Here is a 22,108-nt window from a genome sequence, read left to right on the forward strand (position 1 = left end):
AACCGGAAGTGTCCCGCAAATAATGCTACAGTAAATTCTCTCGGAAACAGGTGGATACTAGCCTGGGAGCAATACCATTTTCTACAGGCGACCGGAATACACAATCGATACCTCTGGTGCTGTGCTCCTGCAAAATGATTCCCCTGGTTAAAACATTTTCTTTTTTGTATTATAGTCGTCACACACACACACACACACACACGCACACACACACACACACACACACACACACACACACACACACACACACACACACACACACACACAGATGTTACATGTTAGGTGTTGTTCTCCTCAGAGCCTGCAGAGGGAGCTCCAGGGCCACCAGCCTCGCATCGATGACATCATGGAGCGGAGCAGAGCTCTGCTGAAGGAGGAGGAGTCACATGGGGAGGTGGTCTGCCTGCGATTGGCTAAGCTGAGCGGCCTGTGGGAGGAGCTACGAGAGGAGGTGGAGAGGAGGAACGCTCGACTGCAGGTCTGTGGAGATTTGGATTTTTATTATTTTTCATTTCGTTTTGAATTTTTGTTTTGTTTTACATTTTCAGTTTAGTTCGAAGGCAAAGCTGTCTTTCTACCGAGCAGTCTCCGTTCCTACTCTCACCTATGGTCATGAAGTGTGGGCCAAAGTATAAGGTCACGGATACAAGCGTCCAAAATGAGTTTTCTCAGACGGGTGACTGGTATCTCCCTTAGAGATAGGGTGAGAAGTTCAGTCACCCGAGAGAGACTTGGAGTAGAACCGCTGCTCCTACACTTGGAAAGGAGTCAGCTTAGGTGGTTCGGGCATCTAGTACGGATGCCCCCCGAGCGCCTTCCTAGGAAGGTCCTCGATGCACGTCCCACTGGGAGGAGACCCCGTGGCAGACCAAAGACCAGCTGGAGGGATTATATCTCCACACTGGCCTTGGCAATTGGCCTTTTTTTTTTTTTTTTGTTATCAATTATTTTTATTTTCCATAACATAAAATTAGAGACATACATATGAATAGAACAAGAAAAAGTAAAACATTAATCAAAAGAAAAATGCAATTAACAGACAAACACAAACAATAGCAAAACAAGAAAAGGAAAAGAAAACCCACCCACCCCCTTTCCCCGGACCAACACGGAATGTACAATAGTGCATGCCTGTGCTAGGCTGTTACCACTATATAGTGATTTCTTGAATCATAGCCTTAAGCTTATCTGCAATGTCCGACCACATATTAATGTTGGCAATTGGCCTTTTTGAAGATTTATTTAGTTTTGACCAAATCTAAAACACAGAATATATATTTTCTCTTTGATTTTAGTTTTGTAAAACACACAATACAGCTTCAGCAAGTTATTGTTCTTTTTTTCGTAAAGCCTCTCCTAAATCGAATTCTCCTAATCTGAAGGAAAGAAACGTTTATCCTAGTTTGGTTATTTTGTATTGTTTTAGTTAACTGTAATAACCCTGTTCTGTCTGTAGGAGGCAGCAGTACTGCTCTAACTGTAATGACCCTGTCCACCCTGTAGGAGGCGCACAACGCCCAGCTGTACTACTTTGACGTTGCGGAGGCTGAAGCCTGGATGAGCGAACAAGAACTCTACATGATGTCTGAAGAGAAGGCCAAGGTAATCTGATACATGTAATATGCATGTAATCTGTTACATGTAATCTGTAATCTGCATGTAATCTGCACATGTGCGGGAGTGACACGATGAAATAGGGTGAGATCGCGATACGACATTTGATTTCGTTACACTGTATCGAACGTATTTAATCTGAACTATGATGAAATATTGTAGCTTAGACAAAAGCCCTACTTTGTCCTTCTTCAATGCCACACAAACATAACAGAAGAAGCGGATCTTCAAGGGGATGTTTCCACCAGACAGATGTCATGTGAAAAATATGTTTAATCTAGACTGGAATTCCATATCATCGTTAAATCATTAATGTTGTGTGTGTGTGTGTGTGTGTGTGTGTGTGTGTGTGTGTGTGTGTGTGTGTGTGTGTGTGTGTGTCTGTGTGTCTGTGTGTGTGTGTGTGTGTGTGTGTGTGTGTGTGTGTGTGTGTGTGTGTGTGTGTGTGTGTGTGTGTGTGTGTGCAGGATGAGCAGAGTGCGGTGTCCATGCTAAAGAAACACCAGATCGTTGAACAGTCTGTGGAGGATTATGCAGAAACTGTCCATCAACTCTCCAAGACCAGCCGAGGACTGACTGCACAGGATCACCCTGACAGGTACAATATTATACCCTTATAGATATAATATACACCCTGACAGGTACAATATTATACCCTATAGACCCTTATAGATATAATATACACCCTGACAGGTACAATATTATACCCTATAGACCCTTATAGATATAATATACACCCTGACAGGTACAATATTATACCCTATAGACCCTTATAGATATAATATACACCCTGACAGGTACAATATTATACCCTATAGACCCTTATAGGTACAATATACACCCTGACAGGTACAATATTATACCCTATAGACCCTTATAGATATAATATACACCCTGACAGGTACAATATTATACCCTATAGACCCTTATAGGTACAATATACACCCTGACAGGTTTAATACTAGTAAGACGCCTCAGGGTGATGATGTGGACATCAGGGACCTCCATATATGGGCATACAAGGGATGTGTTCTCCTGGCATCACAGGGATCTCCATATCTCCATATATGGGCATACAAGGGATGTGTTCTCCTGGCATCACAGGGATCTCCATATCTCCATACATGGGCATAAAAGGGATCGTTCCCCCTGGCATCACAGGGATCTCTCTAACAGGGAGATATATTGGTGACAGGGAACTCCATGCATGGTCATAAAAGGGATTCTGTTAGTGTGACATCACAGTGAAGTCAGAGTGCGATGTCAGATGATCCTCTTTTATTTGCTTTATTTCCACATCAAGTAAGACTAGTGCTATGTGCATTATTTTATGGCTTGGAATTCCATTTATATTCTGTCAAGTAATTTGCTAAATCTTCTCTCTTTTTAATACTTCTGTGCAATTAGCATATTCCACACAAACACTAAAACAAACTAATGTACATTTGTCTGCTATTTGTCTGGGTTGTTGTCTGCCTGCTATCAAATGGGATAACGTTAACGATAGCTGAGCACATCTCTCTTTCAATTGCTTCACAATGTTGTTTATGACTTGGCCCACATTCAACACGAATGGATAGATCGATATATAATCGATACTATAGTTCTTATGGCTAAGGAAAATCAAATCAAATCAAACAATCTAGTTAAAATAGATAACCCAGACTGTTTATCTACCAAATGGCTAATGATGCAGTTGTTAAGTAGAGCTACAGTAGGCTACATCTCTCTTTCATTTCATTTGCATTAGGCCTACAATGTCGTTTTGGCTATACTAATTAGTCGGGCAAAGCCACTGAAAAAATAAATAAATCTGCAAAAATATGTGATTTTAATGGCCGCTTTTGAGATGTTTTGGCCATTATCTCTGGAACGGAAGATCCAATCGGGAGCCATTATTGTTGCGACCGTCAGGTCGCACTTACTATCAAAACCTCCACAAACTGTGAGTCAGTCAGTCAGTCAGTCAGTCCGTCTGTCTGTCACACCTCACACGTCACACTATTGCCCTGCTCATATCTCCGCAACCGTTGCCCCGATGCATGCCAAATTTTGCACACACACTCCTTGCCTGCCAAACTACAACCTCCAAGGACCCCCGGAGCTCCAGGGACCCCCAGGTCCCTGGGGGACCCCCAGATGTAAAAAATTACCAAATGTGCAAAAATGACCAAATGAGCACCCCAACGGGGCTGCTCACGGGGAATTCCCGGGGAAGTCCCTGGGGACTCCTGGTGCTCCAGAACGGATGCAAAAGTGGTGGCGCCCCCAGTGGAGGACGCCCTCCACTGCAGCTCACATAAAATGCCGTAACTCGGGCTAGGAGCGTCCGGGAGAGCCGGGGCCGGTACCTATTCGTCCGCCAAGGCAACTCGGAGACCCCACCCCTCATTTCTCACATGGATGTCTTCTAGCGCCACCATGAGGCCGATTCTTGCAAAACACATTTTTGGACACTGCTCCTACAGATTTTGCCCTAAAATCACACAAATCGGTACACACTATGTCTACACTCATGTCATCAACATGGATCTGTCCCATATAGCGCCACCATCAGGCCGATTTTTGAACCACATTTTTGGACACTGCTCCTACACATTTTGCCCTAAAATCACGCTGCGACCTGACGGTCGCTTATCTCCCGATTAGGGAGTCTTACTGGTTTATGTGTGGTCAAGATTTGAGACTAGCGTAACTTGAGCTGCCGCTGCTGCAGAGACCCGCGACCCCCCTGCATCTGATCAGACAGGGAAAAGAACGAAGGAGCGCTCGTTCATGGTCCTGTGCTACTTGAATAATCGGTTGAGTGCGATCGTTCAAAGCAGTAAAAGAGTTCATCGTGACCGCCAGGTCGTTGTTACTACCAAAACCTCCACCGGCTGTCCGTCAGTCCCTCAGTCAGTCAGTCAGTCCGTCTGTCACGTCACTTCACGTCACGTCACGTTACACTTTTGGCCCTACTCTTACCTCACGCACCGTTGCCCCTATCCATGCCAAACTTTGCACACACACACTCCTTGGCTGTCAAACCACAACCTCCGCCCCTGATTTCTCACATGCCCCTCTTCTAGCGCCACCATGAGGTTGCTTCTAGCGCCACCATGAGGTTGCTTTTTGCAGACAACATTATGCGACCTGACGGTCGCTTATCTCCCGATTAAGGAGTCTTACTGCTACTGTACATCTATGATACTCGGTACTGTATATGTGTTGCAATCTAAACATTTGTGTGTGTGTGTGTGTGTACGTGCGTGTGTGTGTGCGTGTGCGCGTGTGCGTGTGTGTGCATGCGTGTGTCAGTGAGCGTATGGGCATGCGTCAGTCTCAGGTGGACAAGCTCTACGCGGGGTTAAAGGACCTGACAGAGGAGAGGCGGGGCAAGCTGGACGAGAGGCTCCGCCTCTTCCTGTTGAACAGGGAAGTAGATGACCTGGAGCAGTGGATCGCAGAGAGAGAGGTCGTAGCGGGGTCACATGAGCTGGGCCAGGACTACGAGCACGTTACCGTGAGTACTCATTGAGGGCGAGTTCGTATTCGTTAATAAGGTCATAACGGCACCATCGTATTCGTAATTTGTATTATGAAAGGTGTGCTGAACGCAATCAGTTAAAGTTTTATCGTCGCCAGCATATTTAGCGCAAGGGGGAGTGTTCATATGTAAATTAAGGGGCGTAATCCGGTGGTGACATGGTATTGACCGAATTCACGTTACGCAACTTCCTGGCGCTGACGTCACGGTAGCAGGGGAAAAACTAATATCCCATAGAGTTAACACAGAAATCGCAAATTTAATCAATTTCCGAAAAGTACAGTATAAAATACGGCTAGCATGATCAAGAACACAAAATAGTAAAAGGCATAATTTACTTTACCATTCGAAATAATGATTTGTTGGCTTTAAGTCCAGCTATTTCTATGTTATTTTCGGTTATTTTACCCTCCAAAGCTGACGTCAGCACCAGGAAGTTGCTGAGAAATTTGCTGAGTGCGCATGCGTGGACGGGCTGTGAATAGGGTCTATTATGAACCTTGACTCAATAACTCATGTCCTGCTATCCCTGTTGAAACCGGAGATTTCCCGCTGTACCACTCTGCCATGCCCGTAGATCCCGGAAATTTAATTAGCTTTAATCATTATGAAATAATTAAAAGTATGATCGCTGTTTATAGCTGATTCAGACTCTTTAGGCCCTCCTCCTAACTGTATCCAGCCGTATTTCCTGTTTTGACCGGATCTAGGTTTCCGTATCCGGTCTAAGGCCCAATCATAGCTCTGCTCCCATTGTAAACAAGGAAGCTGCACGGCCATAACATAACATGTCTTTTTTCAAGGAGATTTTTTTATTTGGAAGCTGTTTGATTCTTTTTTTTTTAAACAATATGTTTATTTTCTTTTTTTGGTTTTACATACAAAACAACACATACAATACAATAAAAGCAAAGTTCAGACAAAACAAACAAATAAAACAAAAATAATAATAATCATGACACAAAGAGCACACACATCACATCAACATCCCGATTCATAAGCCACAAGGCCAGACAAATGACCGTAGAGAGAAAATAAAATAAAAAACACAGCTACCCTACTCCTGGTTCCTCCATCAGATAGGAAAGATCGTTTCCCTTGACATACTGAATTAAATTTCCCCATATTTTCTCAAATAGCTCTTGTTTGTTTTTGAGAGTGTATGTAATTCTTTCTAAAGGAAGGCATAAAGATAGTTCCTTAAACCACGGAGCGATGCTAGGTTTCCCTGTCTTTTTCCATGAAAGGGTGATAACCCTTTTGGCTTGTAGGAACCCAAGGTCCAGAAATGTTATCTCGCAGTTTTTTATCTTATGGCCGATCGGGTAAAGGCCTAATAAGAAGAGTTTTGGATCAAGCTCAATGTTAATAAGTAGTATCCGTTGTAACTCCTTCCTAACCTCCTCCCAAAACTCCTTTATTCTTGGGCATGCCCACAAACAATGGAACAGAGTGCCTTTATCATCGTTACATCTGTTGCAAGTATCTGGGATATTAGAATTACATTTGTTTATTTTTTCTGGCGTGATGTACACCCTCATCAGCCAATTATATTGCAGCAATTTTAAACGAGTATTACTAGTCTGTGCCTGAGCCTCCTCACAGGCTGTGTTAAACTCATCCATTGTTAGCTCCCCTTGTAAATCAGAGTTCCAGGCATTAAATCTAGATTCAGATGTTTCGGGAGAGAAGTCCACCAGGAGAGTATAAAACCAGATATGATGCCCCTTTCAAAGGGATTCCTAATGAGAGCTCTTTCTATTATCGACAGAGGAGGAATCGTCAGAGACTGTGCTTGTTTAACCTTTATAAAGTCCCTGAGTTGGAAAAATTTAAACAGGTGTGTTCTAGGAATATTTATAATTTAGCCATAAGTTCTTCAAATGAAAGCAGAGTCTTATTTTTGCCAAAAACATCTTTTAGTTGTTTGATTCCTTTTCCAGCCCAAAGCTTAAAACCTCCATCCGCCCTACCCGGAGCAAATGCCTCATTCCCCCAAATCGGGCTGAAGCGAGAAATGGGGATGATATCGCACAAATATTTCCGAACATCCTGCCAGACCTTAATCATGTTTTGGTTGGTTGTAGCTTTTTTAAGTTTACTTAACACATTGGACGCCAATATAAAATCCATTAAACTTACCGGCGCGCGTGCGTGTCCGCGCGAACGGCACCGTGATCGCTGGGCGCACATGTAAACTTTAGCGTGGAGAAGAAAAATGTGACCCACCTTTGTTTTAACACATCGGATGCCCACGTGGTGTCTACAAGTCAATTTCTTTGATGTCGCTGGAGGCCCACGACGCGTTTGACGCGTTGTACAGTACTGTACTGTAGCTACTGCACTTGGCTACCGCGGTGATGAAACAACTCCATTTCCCAACATGCAGCGCGCAATTACGTCACCCGGACGTGCTGTGTGTCTCGTTGACTTCCTGTTTAGCGGCTGCACAAAAATGCTGTTTTCTCCGGATTCTCTTCCTTTTTTCATTTTTTTCTCAAAACGGCAGCCTCTTCTACATGCCGTAACACAAACACTGTGGCTTAGAAATGATAAAAAACGGTCCTGACTGAAAGAAAAGATTTTCGCGAAATAAACAGGACATACTCGGATTACATTTACTCGGATTACTTTTCTCGCCAGTACTCTCGCCGGTAGGTAAAATGACGCGTTGCCATGGGCACCAGCAAATTAAGACGTCAAAACCACGTGGGCGTCCGATGTGTTAAAGGGATCCCTGACTAATACGACAAATATGCATTAATACATTATAATTGTCCTCTATAACTACAATGTAAAATTTAAAACACCTCAATTATTTTATTTCTTCTAGAAATAGCTAATCTTTCACTCGATAGGAGAAATGCCCGTCGCAAGTTGATGATGTCATAAATGTCATGTGTGATCTATCCCTATGGAATTGATGGCAAGCATGTGCAAATAAAAACAAACGTAATACTTCCTATGGTTAATATGAGCATCAAATCAATATTTCAAATGTGTTTGTGTTTTTTTTGCACATGCATTCCATAGGGATAGATCACACATGACATTTATGACATCATCAACTTGCGACAGGCATTTCCCCTATTGAGTGAAAGATTAGCTATTTCTAGAAGAAATAAAATATTTAAGGTGTTTTTAATTTTACATTGTAGTTATAGAGGACAATTATAATGTATTAAGGCATATTTGTCGTATTAGCCAGGGATCCTTTTAATATATTCATATATTAATATATGAATATATTCATATATTCATATATTTATATATATTCCTCAGATGCTCCAGGAGCGTTTCAGGGAGTTAATATATTCATATATTAATATATTAATGTATTAATATATTCATATATTCATATATATTCTCCAGATGCTACAGGAGCGGTTCCGGGAGTTTGCTCGGGACACGGGGACCATCGGTCAGGAGCGTGTGGACTCGGTCAACCGTCTGGCCGATGAACTCATCAACGCGGGCCACGGCGACGCGGCCACGGTGGCGGAGTGGAAGGACGGCCTTAACGAGGCGTGGGCCGACCTCCTGGAGCTCATCGACACGCGGACGCAGATCCTGGCCGCCTCCTACGAGCTGCACAAGTTCTACCACGACGCCAAGGAGATCCTGGGACGCATCGTGGACAAGACCAACAAGATACCTGAAGAGGTGATTGTTACTATTATTATTATTATTATTATTATTATTATTATACTGGGACGCATCGTGGACAAGACCAACAAGATACCTGAGGAGGTGATTGTTACTTATATATTATAAAGTACAAAGATGTTAACTCTTAACTCTTACTTAATTATTATTATTATACTGGGACGCATCGTGGACAAAACCAACAAGATACCTGAGGAGGTGACGATTACTTAACTATTACTCAATTATTATAAAGTACAACAATGTGTTTAATTATCACTTAACTCTTAATTAATTGTGGGCTCGCTGAAAGCGAGAACACTATGTTATCTTCATTATTTATCTATCAAGTTCTCCTAAAAGATGACGTAATCTATCAGTCAAGTTCTCCTAAAAAATGACGTAATCTATCAGTCATGTTCTCCTAAAAAATGAGGTAATCTATTACAAAGGCAGTGTATCAGTCAAGTTCTCCTCGACAGTACAAAGGCAGGACCCTCAGCCAATGAGGATCAGTGTTCTTGGTGACATCACTTAACCAATGAGGGAGCAGCGAGCCCACACTGTTTCATAGGAACAGTATTTCTAGTTACTATTATATAATATTATTATTATTTTGATACCGGGTCATTGTTGCACTTTAAAACTTCAGTCAAGACCTACCACAAACACATGGACTCTTTTCCCCCTCACGATTTTACATTGTAACTGTACACACACACACACCAACACACACACACACACACACACACACACACACACACACACACACACACACACACACACACACACATACACACACACTGACGTGAGCAGCGTAAAAAGCACCATGGCTGCAAACGTTCCCATTGATTGATTTATTGAACAAAAATGTAACGAGTAACGAGTACAGTCAAACACTGTGTCTAAAGGGATCTTTGCAGTCTTGTTTCCATTGAGGTCCTACATATTAAATTCATAAAAAATGAGGTAAAAAGAATAACACCAAACTCTGAACTATTTCATTACAAAGACACATCAGGTGGTCTGAGAGGGGAGGAGCCTCCTGAGAGCTGCCATTTTTTTATTAAAAAAAACAAACACAGATGAGCTAACCGCTCCCTGATGTGTGTGTTAAAGGAGTAGTTCACCCCAAAATGACTTTTTTTCTATTGATTAGTCACGCCATGGAGAGTAGAGTTCAATAATATTTTTTGTTTTTTGTCGCATTCCTAAGACAAAAATGTGATAACAATAAATTTACCCCCATTGATTCCGGATGGGGACCCATTTCGAAATGGGTCCCCATCCGGAATCAATGGGGGTAAATTTACTCAAATCAAATTGTTGTCTTAGGAATGTGACAAAAAACTGAAAATATTATTGAACTCAAGTCTCCATGGCGTGACTAATCAATAGATTTTTGGGGGGTGAACTACTCCTTTAAGATCGACTCTGATTAACTGTGCATCTTTAATTCACCAACACGAATACAAGAAGATCCCAGTTGAGTTCAATTCTTATTGTTTTATTAAACCTCCAGGTTGGACGCGACCAGAACACCGTTGAGGCGCTGCAGAGAATGCACACCACCTTCCAGCACGACATCCAGGCTCTGGGCACACAAGTATGTATAACACCCCTATACACACTTCTACAGGGAACACAAGTACGTATAACACCCCTATACACACTTCTACAGGGAACACAAGTACGTATAACACCCCTATACACACTTCTACAGGGAACACAAGTACGTATAACACCCCTACACACATCTCTACAGGGCACACAAGTACGTATAACACCCCTACACACATCTCTACAGGGAACACAAGTACGTATAACACCCTACACACATCTCTACAGGGAACACAAGTACGTATAACACCCCTACACACATCTCTACAGGGAACATAACTCTGTATAACGTACAATGTTTTGTTACGTTTAACTACCTAACAATTAATTTAGCGAATGTCCGTTCGTCCGTCCGTCTGACCATCTGCATGCTGACATCACTGATACTACACAGTTTCGCCGCCATGGTAACCGTCTGTTTGCATGCTACTCTGACGTCATAGTACTGACATCACAGACTGGCCTGGACAGTGGACACGGAACACCATATATGGGCATAAAGATCTGCTCAACCGTCACTCCAACATTACTTCTGAGACTCCTACATTCAATCCCTCAGATACTGTGCACACATGCACACGCGCCCAGGCACAGGACTAGTATTTTTAACGTTTTAACAATGTTTTTTACTAGGGATGTGGTATCGGTACTCGCAGTATCGGTAATCGTCCCGGTACCGGCCTATTTTGCTGTACTCGTACTCGTCCGATATTGTTCACGGCAGCGCCAGATACCATTTTGTTTCATAATTATGTTGGTAACAACAACGTATCAAAAGTCCTAAGACACAGTTTTGTGTGTGTTCAACTAATGAACAGTGTTTTCACCTTCTCTCACTCTAGCCATGACAACATCATTATTTAAAGCATTTTATTTTGGAGCGCCACACACTATTTAAGCACTTGTACACAAACTTAACTTGTAGTATCGGTATTTGGTATCGGCAAGTACTCAAATTAAGTACTAGTACTTGTACTTGGTCAGCAAAAAAGTGGTATCGGGACATCCCTATTTTTAACAATGTTCCAGGTGCTTCAGCTACAAGAAGACGCCTACGTCAGTCTGCGTATAATGTTTTGTCACGTTTAACAATGTTTTAAAGGTTTTAACAAAGTCTTTACCGATGTTTCCAGGTGCGTCAGCTCCAGGAGGACGCGGTGCGTCTTCAGTCTGCGTACGCCGGCGACAAGGCGGACGACATCCAGCGCCGCGAGGCGGAGGTGCTGGAGGCCTGGACCGGCCTATTGGAGGCCTGCGAGGGACGCAGGCTCCGCCTCCTGGACACCAGCGACAAGTTCCGCTTCTTCAGCCTGGTGCGAGACCTCATGCTGTGGATGGAGGACGTAATACGCCTAATAGAGTCTCAGGAAAAACCCAGGTACGTACTGTAATACATCTAATAGAGTCTCAAGAGAAACCCAGGTACGTAATACGCCTAATAGACGCTCAGGAGAAACCCAGGTACGTACTGTAATACATCTAATAGACGTTCAGGAGAAACCTAGGTAGGTACTGTAATATGCCTAATAAACGCTCAGGAGAAACCCAGGTAGTCTACAGGTATCCCCAACAATTTGAATATTGTGTAAAAGTTCATTTTCTTCTGTAATATACTTTTTGAAACTTTAATATATTCTAGATTATTTGTGCATGCAGTGAAATATTCAAAACCTTTTGGGGTTTAAATGTAGATTTTTATGGCATACAGCTCATGAAAATCTCAAAATATTAGAATACATCAAAATAAGGATTTATAATACAGAAATGTCAAACTGCTGAAAGGTTATGTTAATGTATGCACTCAGTACTTGGTCTGGAATACTTTTGAACAAATGTCTTCATCAATGGCGTGGCATGAAGGTGGTCAGCCTGTGGTACTGCTGAGGTGTTAAGGAAGCCCAGGTTTGCTTTGATCGAGGCCTTAAAGGAATAGTTCACCCCCAAAATGATCTTCTTTCTATTGATTACTCATGCCATGGAGACTTAAAGGTGATACACCATGCATTTAAAAAGTATTTATGTCATATTGTTTATGTCCCAAAAACGTTTTTCAAAAGGTTTGAGGCTAAATTACCACTCCTGAATAGAGAGCCTCTCGTTTTTGAATGGCTCTCAGAGCATTTTCAGCTGCAGTACCACCTTTGGCCCGAACTGCGCCCCCCCCCCCCCCCCCCCCCCTCCACCTTCCCAAAACCAGAGAAAGACACAACGGTCTGAAATGGGACTTTGTGAGGATAGAAGGTGCTAGTGGGACCCCAAAAAAAGGTTTTAAAATAGGAAAAGTGAATTTTCATGGTGTATCACCTTTAAGTTCAATAATATTTTTTGTATTTGTCGCATTCCTGGAATCAATGGGGGTAAATTTATTGTAATACATTTTTTTCTTAGGAATGCAACTATAAACTAAAAATATTATTGAACTCAAGTCTTCATGGCATGAGCAATAAATAGAACATAGGTCATTTTGGGGGTGAACTACTCCTTTAACTCATTCTGTGCCAATCACGAGTATACACGTGATATATTAGCGCATCCCACAGTGCCAATCACGTGTATACTCGTGATTCAAAAAAAAAAAAAAAAAAAAAAAAAAGATTTTTTTTTGAATTTTTTTTTTTGATTTTTTTTTTTTTTGGACCCCATCAAAACTAGTGAACATGATTTCAATCGCGATTTTGCATGTTTAACCCCCATACAACCCCCATACAACTCAGGTAGCAGACCTCCAAGCTCACAACAGTGTAAAACATAATGGCTATTATCTCAAGAATGCCTGAACGGATTTCCAATCGGATTTTTTTGTTTGAAAGCTGTGAACAAACTGCACAAACCCACAACAATGCAATCCAGGATTGCATTGGATTTTTTAGAGCTCATTCTTCTCTGTTTTTTTCCCATGCATGAGGTGTGCAAGGTTTAATCATGGCTAAGTTGACGAAAATAAGGCTTTTAAAATGCTTGGTAGCCAATAGCTAACTTCAAGCTAACTTCATCCTCTTCCTGTACATGCACAAAGGAAAGTGTTTAGGCAAGTCATGGCTGCAGGGCTTCTGCATATACCAGCATATCTCTATGGGATTGTCTGTGGCACACTTGGCCCCCTCTAGTGGTGAAAGGGTGGCATTAAATGAGTTAAGCTCATCCGTGTGGTTGAGTCTGGTGTCTCTCATCTTCCTCTTGACAACACAACACAGATTCTCTGTGGGGTTCAGGTCAGGCCAGTCAGTACACCAGTTACTAGTAGTTTAATACCATGGTCAGTACACCAGTTACTAGTAGTTTAATACCATGGTCAGTACACCAGTTACTAGTAGTTTAATACCATGGTCAGTACACCAGTTACTAGTAGTTTAATACCATGGTCAGTACACCAGTTACTAGTAGTTTAATACCATGGTCAGTACACCAGTTACTAGTACTTCTGGCTGTGTGGGCATGGTGCCTAGTGCTTCTGGCTAAAGGAAATCATCATCTCCATAAAGCTTGTCAACCTACGGAAGCTCTAAAATCCCTGGGTAGATGGCTGTGTTTATCAAAGAATCCATATCTCAAAATATTAGAATATCAGCAATACAATCTATTGCTGGTTTTGCTCCACTGTCTTTTATCAAGTTCAGAGTCAACACAGCCATCTTCCTGGGATATAGAGTATAGTAGTAGATACAGACAGACAAAAAACTATTACATGACAACTTTTCTTATTATTATTAAGATGAGTGTTAACTCATCTAGTGCCTTTCGCGTGATGTCACGCGATAAGTACTAGAGTACGTATAGTGCCGAATGCGTGATGTCGCGCGAAAAGTAATATATTACTGTAACGGCGAGTAAAAATACCTAGTACAATGGCCGACGCTCCGGAGACGAAATCCGCGCTGATTTGTCATCATCACGGCTCCACGAGCACACAATAGTCATCCCATAACATTGAGGTGGACGGCCGATCTCATCTTTAATGTCCATTATCTCAAAACAACACTTTAGAAGCGAAGATGGAGGCAGATGCTCGCTTATAAAACACATGTATAAACGCTCCTATGCAATCCAGCATGGCACCACGTAAACAATGATCAGTTCCGTCGCAGGATCCGATGACGTCAGACCGGAAGTACTTCCGGTCTAGACTTCTGGCCTTCAAAATAAGACAATGGCCGTTAATGGGGCCGGGAGGGGGCACTCTGGACCCCCTAATCCGTTAATGTCCTGGGCTCTGGATGAGTTAAAATGTTTTCATTTACTGCTTTCTATCGTTTTTTTTTTTTTTTTTATATTTTAACGATTTTTATTTCCATGCATGCAAGTGGCTAAATATGTCTTTTTATACACAATAAGCCCATTCCCAAGATGCACCGCAATCCTTCATGGGCAGATGTGACTTATGGGGGCTGGTGTAAATAGTAACAGAGGAAATTGCTGGCTTATTGTGTCTAAAAATACATATTTAGCCACTTGTACGCATGCCCCCACCCACTGAAATCAATAGAAAGCAGTAAATGAAAACATTTTAACACTCATCTTTTCTTTTCTCTAATTACAATCAAAGTTGTCCTTTAATCACACTGCTGTAAAGAGAAGTACTGTATCTATATTTCTCGATAAAATATATTTTATGTGTGTTTATTTTGCTATACGTGTGTGTGTGTGCGTGCGTGCGTGCGTGCTTGCGTGCGTGTGTGTGACTGTGCGTGTACAGGGACGTGTCTTCCGTGGAGCTCCTGATGAACAACCACCAGGGCATCAAGGCTGAGATCGATGCCCGTAACGAGTCCTTCTCGCTGTGCATCGAGCTGGGGAAGAGCCTGCTGTCCAGGAAGCACTACGCCTCCGAGAGCATCAAACACAAGCTGCTGGACCTCACTGACAAGAGGAAGCAGATGATAGACAGCTGGGAGGACCGCTGGGAGTGGCTACGACTCGGTAAGATACACAAATAGACACACAAACGCGCGCGCGCGCGCATGCACACACACACACACACACACGCAAACACACCATAGACTGTAGAAAAATATGGACGAAGCAAAGCCATTGGTCTCTATGCTGCGAAAATGATGTTTTTTTGTCCCTTGTATGGGTGTCGCCATCATTGTTTGAATGGTACTGGCTGCCAACGGTCCCGTGCACGTGGGAGAATGTGTTCGGACTTCGGAGCCTCCTGAAATATTTATTTGCGCTGTTAGGCCTATACTCCGTTACATAAAGATAAACTTTGAATACTTTATAAAACAAACAAAGAAAAGAGCCTGCACGGTCAACAAACTGTGACGCTTCCCTGCCTAGCATCAAAACCTCAGTCAGGGTGTCACCCATTTCTTTTCACCGCACCCAAATCATTCTATTAGGGAGGGGACATCCATTCAACACTATTTGATACAATGCAATTAAATTCTTCATTCAACCCCTATAACTCTATTCAAAATCATCATTAAATTCATAGAATGGTCAAATAAACCCGTAAATATACATTTCATATAGTAGGCAAATAATATCAGAATAAATATAAATCTCCTCTCCTCTCCTCTCCTCTCCTCCCTTCCCCTCCCTTCCCCTCCCCTCCCCTCCCCTCCCCTTCCCGTCCATAATTATATTCTCCACACTTGTATTCTCCAGGTTCCACAGGTCAGCTAAACAGGTGCAATTAATTATTGTTAATTGTGACACGTTTACTAACATGCCAAGTTTAGCTGCACTTGAACAACTGTTCCAGGCTGCCATATTCAGCCCAAGAAACCTGTAGAAATGGGGAAAAAATGAAATGTACTTCTTAAAATAAATGTATCATGCATGTTGCTAAGGTATGGCAACATGACTGGTGTCTTCGCGCGCATGCAAGACACACGCGCCATACCTTAGCTTTTTTTCTGAACTGACGCCACTGCTCTCTCCCCTCAGTCCTAGAGGTGCATCAGTTCGGGCGTGATGCGGGCGTGGCTGAGGCGTGGCTGCTGGGTCAGGAGCCCTACCTGTCCAGCAGAGACGTGGGTCACAGTGTGGACGAAGTGGAGAAGCTCATCAAGAGACACGAAGCCTTCGAGAAGTCAGCAGCCACCTGGGAGGAGAGGTTCTCTGCTCTGGAGAGACTGACCACCGTACGTATGCATGCACACACACACACACACACACACACACACACACACACACACACACACACACACACACACACACACACACACCTGGGAGGAGAGGTTCTCTGCTCTGGAGAGACTGACCACCGTACATATGCATGCACACACACACACACACACACACACACACACACACACACACACACACACACACACACACACACACACTGGAGAGACTCACCACCGTATGTACACACACACACACACACACACACACACACACACACACACACACACACACACACACACACACTGGAGAGACTCACCACCGTACGTACACACACACACACACACACACACACACACACACACACACACACACACACACACACACACACACACACACACACACACACACACACACACACACCTGGGAGGAGAGGTTCTCTGCTCTGGAGAGACTCACTACGGTATGTACACACACACACACACACACACACACACACACACACACACACACACACACACTGGAGAGACTGACTACGGTGATTTTTCAAGATCAAGATTGCTTTATTTGTCTTTCATCCCTTTCTGTCTGCAATCAGATTTAGAAAGAGCAAACAAAATTGTGTTTCTCCTAGTTTGAGACAGCAATTCATAAAAGAATAAAAACAAACAGTGCAGCAAAATACTCTACTTTAAATCTAATAATAATAAAAATAAATCCTAAAATATATGATACTATAGGGACTAAATCCTAAGGACACGGTTTAGAATGTAGAATATTAGAATTGTTAACAACAAGCGATTGACCAACATTCTCTCACTCCCAAAATGTACAGCAGTGTTAACTGTCCTCTATGGACAAATGTGACCAAGAGGCAGTCGTCTGACGTGACGGGGTGGGGTCACTTCCTGTGTCCAGGAATGCAGAAGTGACCGTTCTCAGAGCCAAGACATGAATGACTAACAGGGCCTTAAAATAAGGTCTGAAGCAGACATGAGCCACGAGAGACACCATGTCACGCTGCCACGTTTATCAGACTCTGTGCGGCTTGAGTTACGTTTCTATAAGACACAATCGTAACTTATTGTCCCTCCTAGTCCACCCGTGATGTCTTGGGAGCGAGAAAGTGTTGTGATCAACACACATGACGGAAGAAAAATATCAGTAATGTGATACACAATGTGGTAAAAACAACAAGTATGTGAAACAAACAAGAGAGAGATTTGAAGTTAATGCACATATATACAGAAGATCTACAATGAACTGTGTGTGTGTGTGTGTGTGTGTGTAGTTGGAGTTGCTGGAGGTGAGGAGACAACAGGAAGAGGAGGAGCTAAAGAGGAGACCGCCCACTCCTCCAGAGCCTGAGATCAAGGAGGAGGAGCCTGTGGTACAGAGGTAAGCGCCCTACAGACGGACGGCGGTTGATTTGGATCAGCGGGGACTGCGGTGGAGACACACACACACTCTCTCGGCGGGTAAATGCCGGGCGGTATTTCACAACGATGACCCCAATCCAACTCCTGCTGCCGTGAGCTTGTGCACTAACGAGCTCACGGAGGCGGACCGCAGGGTTGAGTGTGGTAGCCAATAAAAAATATGTCACCAAAGTCCTGGATGGATGGATGGATGTTCTGATGATCGTGAACAAATTAATGTCCTGACAATAGTCAATCAATCAATCAATCAATCAATCAATGTCAACGTGTGAGCTTATTGATAAGATAACACACTATCTCTGTCTGTCTGTCTGTCTGTCTGTCAGTGAGCTCATCATTCAGAATGGACTGCCATCATCAGACCAGGATTCACCAAAGGTCAGCATCGTGCACGCACGCACGCACGCACGCACACACACGCACACACACACGCACACACACACGCACACACATGTCTACACACAGTGAAAGCATACAGGGACACACATATTTGAGGTACAGTAGGCTAAAGGTTACATTCAGACTCATGAATCCTCATGATACAACACACTCCATGACACTAGTAGCATATATATGACAGCATATCATTTAGCATGTAGATCAGCTATTTTCACAATACGAGTCACATTAAATGTAATGCCTACAATTCACAGTTTGTCAGCCTTCTGATTGGTCCCTGAGACTCCCTGACTGGCCAACCAGAAAAAAACATTCACTTTTTGCTATCGGGGTGGAGTTTGTGCAGTGGAGAATGTTGAATGTGGCTTTCAACAACTGTCCGCTCTGCGCGACACGGCGTTCGCCCGGTACGGCCGCGGGAGGTGATAGCGATCTCGCTCAACATAATGAATAAGCTTCAACAAACTAGTTCACATGGACCTTATCAATGGTCTAAGAGTCACGATTGGGTACATATATTTTAAATGGGCATAATTACGAAAAGCCAGCCTATTATGTGAGGAGAACTATAATCTGCCTGTCCTCTTCCTACCCAAGATGCAATGCGCTTTCTCTTTCTATTTCTATTCTCTCTCTGATCCAGAGGATTAAACTAATTAAAACATATATTTTCGGGGGAGAACTACTGTTTTGCTATGTAATTACTGTACCTTTTTCTTCCCTTTTTATTAATATCACGTAGATGTGTTTTTTTTGGTACTTTATATAGCTGTAATGAGGCTGTGAAAACAATAAAAAATCCCATTCACTGCCACTATAAAATAATCTGCAATGGGTGATTCTGTCCCACTGGGATTAAACAAATTAAAACATATATTTTCGGGGAAACCCCCTGTTTTGCAATGTAACTACTGTACCTTTGTCTTCCCTTTTTATTAATATCACCTAGATGTTTTTCCTTTGGTACTTTATATAGCTGTAATGAGGCTATGAAAAAATAAAAAAATCCCATTCACTGCCACTATAAAAACAATCTGCCCAGGGTCAAATGTCCCACCATAGTAACAGGGCAGAATGGGCGGGATTTGCAAACTAGTGAATTCCAAGTGCTTGTCAGGGTGGGGGGTCCCCAGTTCAAATATGTTTATTTTGGGGGTCACAGCCTAAAAAGGTTTGAGAACCCCTGCTCTATGCCAACACACCCCTGGACATAATGTTATGTTGACATCATGTTATGTTGACGCAGGAGGCCTTGGTGAACGGCGTGGCAGAACCCCTCGCCCCTCCCTCCCCCACCAGGAAGGACAACAAGGACAGCCAATCACTGACTCTGCCTCCTCACTCCAACAACACTGACTCCGCCCCTAACTCCGCCCAGATGGAAGGCTTCCTGCACCGCAAGCACCAGTGGGAGGCGCCCAACAAGAAGGCCTCCAGCAGGTAAGTCGATAATGGAAACCGTAGGATACAGGGCTGAATAAATTAGAATCCGCAGCTTGTGATTGGCTGAACCGGAGGTCGGGAGCGCTCTGCTGTGTTCACTTGGACCGCGCGGAGGCGCCGAAAGTCGGGGGTTTACTATTCTGTCACCCAGTAGATGTAACTCGGACGGCGCTGAGTCGGCTCATGCGACCTTCGCACCACTCGACACGGTGACTCGCTCGCTACCGCTCGCTCGCCGGTGTCTCACGTGGCTCAAGGTTGCCCGAGACAGCGAGCCTCCATCGTGGTCACCGAAAACAAGCGCTCCTTCCACAAGCATCTCCTATGGATTCCAAAATAGCGGTCTACATACCTACACAACCTACAACCTAACACTTACTCAACTACACACTACAGGAGTTTTAAAGTTTGGACTCAAGTTTGATGACTTTAGACTCGCTTGATCAAATCAAAAATAGACTTGAAGTCCATTGACTTATGACTTTACTGTCTTGAACATTCTTGACTTTAGACTTCAAGTCTTTTCAAGACAGTAGGATCACACAGTAATGTCTATGGGGAGGTATTAATTGGTATTACAAAAAAGAAAGTATACTTACTGCAGTACATTGTTGAGGTCATTTCTCCCCTCTCCCTCAGATCATGGCATAATGTGTACTGTTACATAATGTGTACTCCTCTCCTCTCCTCTCCTCTCCTCTCCTCTCCCCTCAGATCCTGGCATAACGTGTACTGTGTGATCAGCCATGGAGAGCTGGCGTTCCACAAGGATGTAAAGATGGCCGCCCAGGGGGTCCCGTACCACAACGAGACCCCCGTCCTCCTGAAGGACTCTGTGTGCGACGTGGCCTCAGAGTACAAGAAGAAGAAACACGTCTTCAAACTCAGGTACATTTGTGAGCTTGTAGGATGTTCCCTCCAGAACAAACTCAGGTACATCTGTGAGCTTGTAGGATGTTCCCTCCAGAACAAACTCAGGTACATTTGTGAGCTTGTAGGATGTTCTCTCCAGAACAAACTCAGGTACATTTGTGAGCTTGTAGGATGTTCCCTCCAGAACAAACTCAGGTACATTTGTGAGCTTGTAGGATGTTCTCTCCAGAACAAACTCAGGTACATTTGTGAGCTTGTAGGATGTTCCCTCCAGAACAAACTCGGGTACATCTGTGAGCTTGTAGGATGTTCTCTCCAGAACAAACTCAGGTACATCTGTGAGCTAATCGGTAGATTTAGCGACCCAGTCGGTAGATTTAGCGACCCAGTCGGTGATTTAGCGACCCAGTCGGTGGATTTAGCGACCCAGTCGGTAGATTTAGCAACCCAGTCGGTGGATTTAGCGACCCAGTCGGTGAAAACTACCGACTGGGTTGCAACCCAGTTGTAGGTCGCTAAATGATCTCGCTCCTACTGGAAGGCCATCAAATGAAACAAGATTTTAGTCCATTAAAGGGTTAGGGATGATAACATAATCTGCAGTGAAATAGATAAATGATGGTATTTACAATCTGATGAATCCATGCTCAGCCCTGCACCAATCAAAGTCACTGGATTGTTTTTAAAATGGGGACTCAGGGGAGTTAAGATTTCAGAATCTCAACAAAAGACCCTGGTGTCTACATGACAAGAAAGAGACACTGGTGTCTACATGACAAGAAAGAGACACTGGTGTCTACTGTCTACATATTGACCAGACAGAGACAGAGCAGAAAGTGGTACAGTCAGCTGGGGAATTAAGGCCACTGTGGCCTCAGGTCATGCCATTGGTTTGAGGGTCATTAAGGCCACTGTGGCCTCAGGTCATGCCATTGGTTTGAGGGGCATTAAGGCCACTGTGGCCTCAGGTCATGCCATTGGTTTGAGGGGCATTAAGGCCACTGTGGCCTCAGGTCATGCCATTGGTTTGAGGGGCATTAAGGCCACTGTGGCATCGGGTCATGCCATTGGTTTGAGGGGCATTAAGGCCACTGTGGCCTCAGGTCATGCCATTGGTTTGAGGGGCATTAAGGCCACTGTGGCCTCAGGTCATGCCATTGGTTTGAGGGGCATTAAGGCCACTGTGGTCTCAGGTCATGCCATTGGTTTGAGGGGCATTAAGGCCACTGTGGTCTCAGGTCATGCCATTGGTTTGAGGGGCATTAAGGCCACTGTGGCCTCAGGTCATGCCATTGGTTTGAGGGGCATTAAGGCCACTGTGGCCTCAGGTCATGCCATTGGTGGCCATGGCCATGGCCTTCGTTGCTTCCATGAAATTCCTCCCCTGCTCAGAATAACATGTTTTTATTTGTCTCCATTTCTCCAGAGTGGCTGACGGCAACGAATATCTGTTCCAAGCCAAAGATGAAGTAAG

At 43.6% G+C, this 22,108-nt stretch overlaps 1 protein-coding gene across 1 annotated transcript in view; it reads left to right on the forward strand.

Moving 5' to 3' along the window:
* Window positions 1–22,108, forward strand: part of LOC308282508 (spectrin beta chain, non-erythrocytic 1-like) — a 96,731-nt gene that overhangs the window by 67,996 nt on the left and 6,627 nt on the right. The window contains exons 30-43 of the mRNA XM_080722873.1: window positions 299–478; window positions 1,504–1,602; window positions 2,082–2,212; window positions 4,915–5,119; window positions 8,516–8,806; window positions 10,311–10,394; window positions 11,542–11,786; window positions 15,102–15,325; window positions 16,301–16,497; window positions 17,772–17,878; window positions 18,246–18,297; window positions 19,565–19,758; window positions 20,476–20,649; window positions 22,061–22,103. Coding sequence (XP_080578999.1) covers window positions 299–478; window positions 1,504–1,602; window positions 2,082–2,212; window positions 4,915–5,119; window positions 8,516–8,806; window positions 10,311–10,394; window positions 11,542–11,786; window positions 15,102–15,325; window positions 16,301–16,497; window positions 17,772–17,878; window positions 18,246–18,297; window positions 19,565–19,758; window positions 20,476–20,649; window positions 22,061–22,103 — 2,226 coding nt within the window. The remainder of the gene's footprint in view (window positions 1–298; window positions 479–1,503; window positions 1,603–2,081; window positions 2,213–4,914; window positions 5,120–8,515; window positions 8,807–10,310; window positions 10,395–11,541; window positions 11,787–15,101; window positions 15,326–16,300; window positions 16,498–17,771; window positions 17,879–18,245; window positions 18,298–19,564; window positions 19,759–20,475; window positions 20,650–22,060; window positions 22,104–22,108) is intronic.

This window comes from Nannobrachium achirus (assembly GCF_963921795.1).
Source record: "Nannobrachium achirus genome assembly, chromosome: 3".
NCBI classification, from domain to species: Eukaryota; Metazoa; Chordata; class Actinopteri; order Myctophiformes; family Myctophidae; genus Nannobrachium; species Nannobrachium achirus.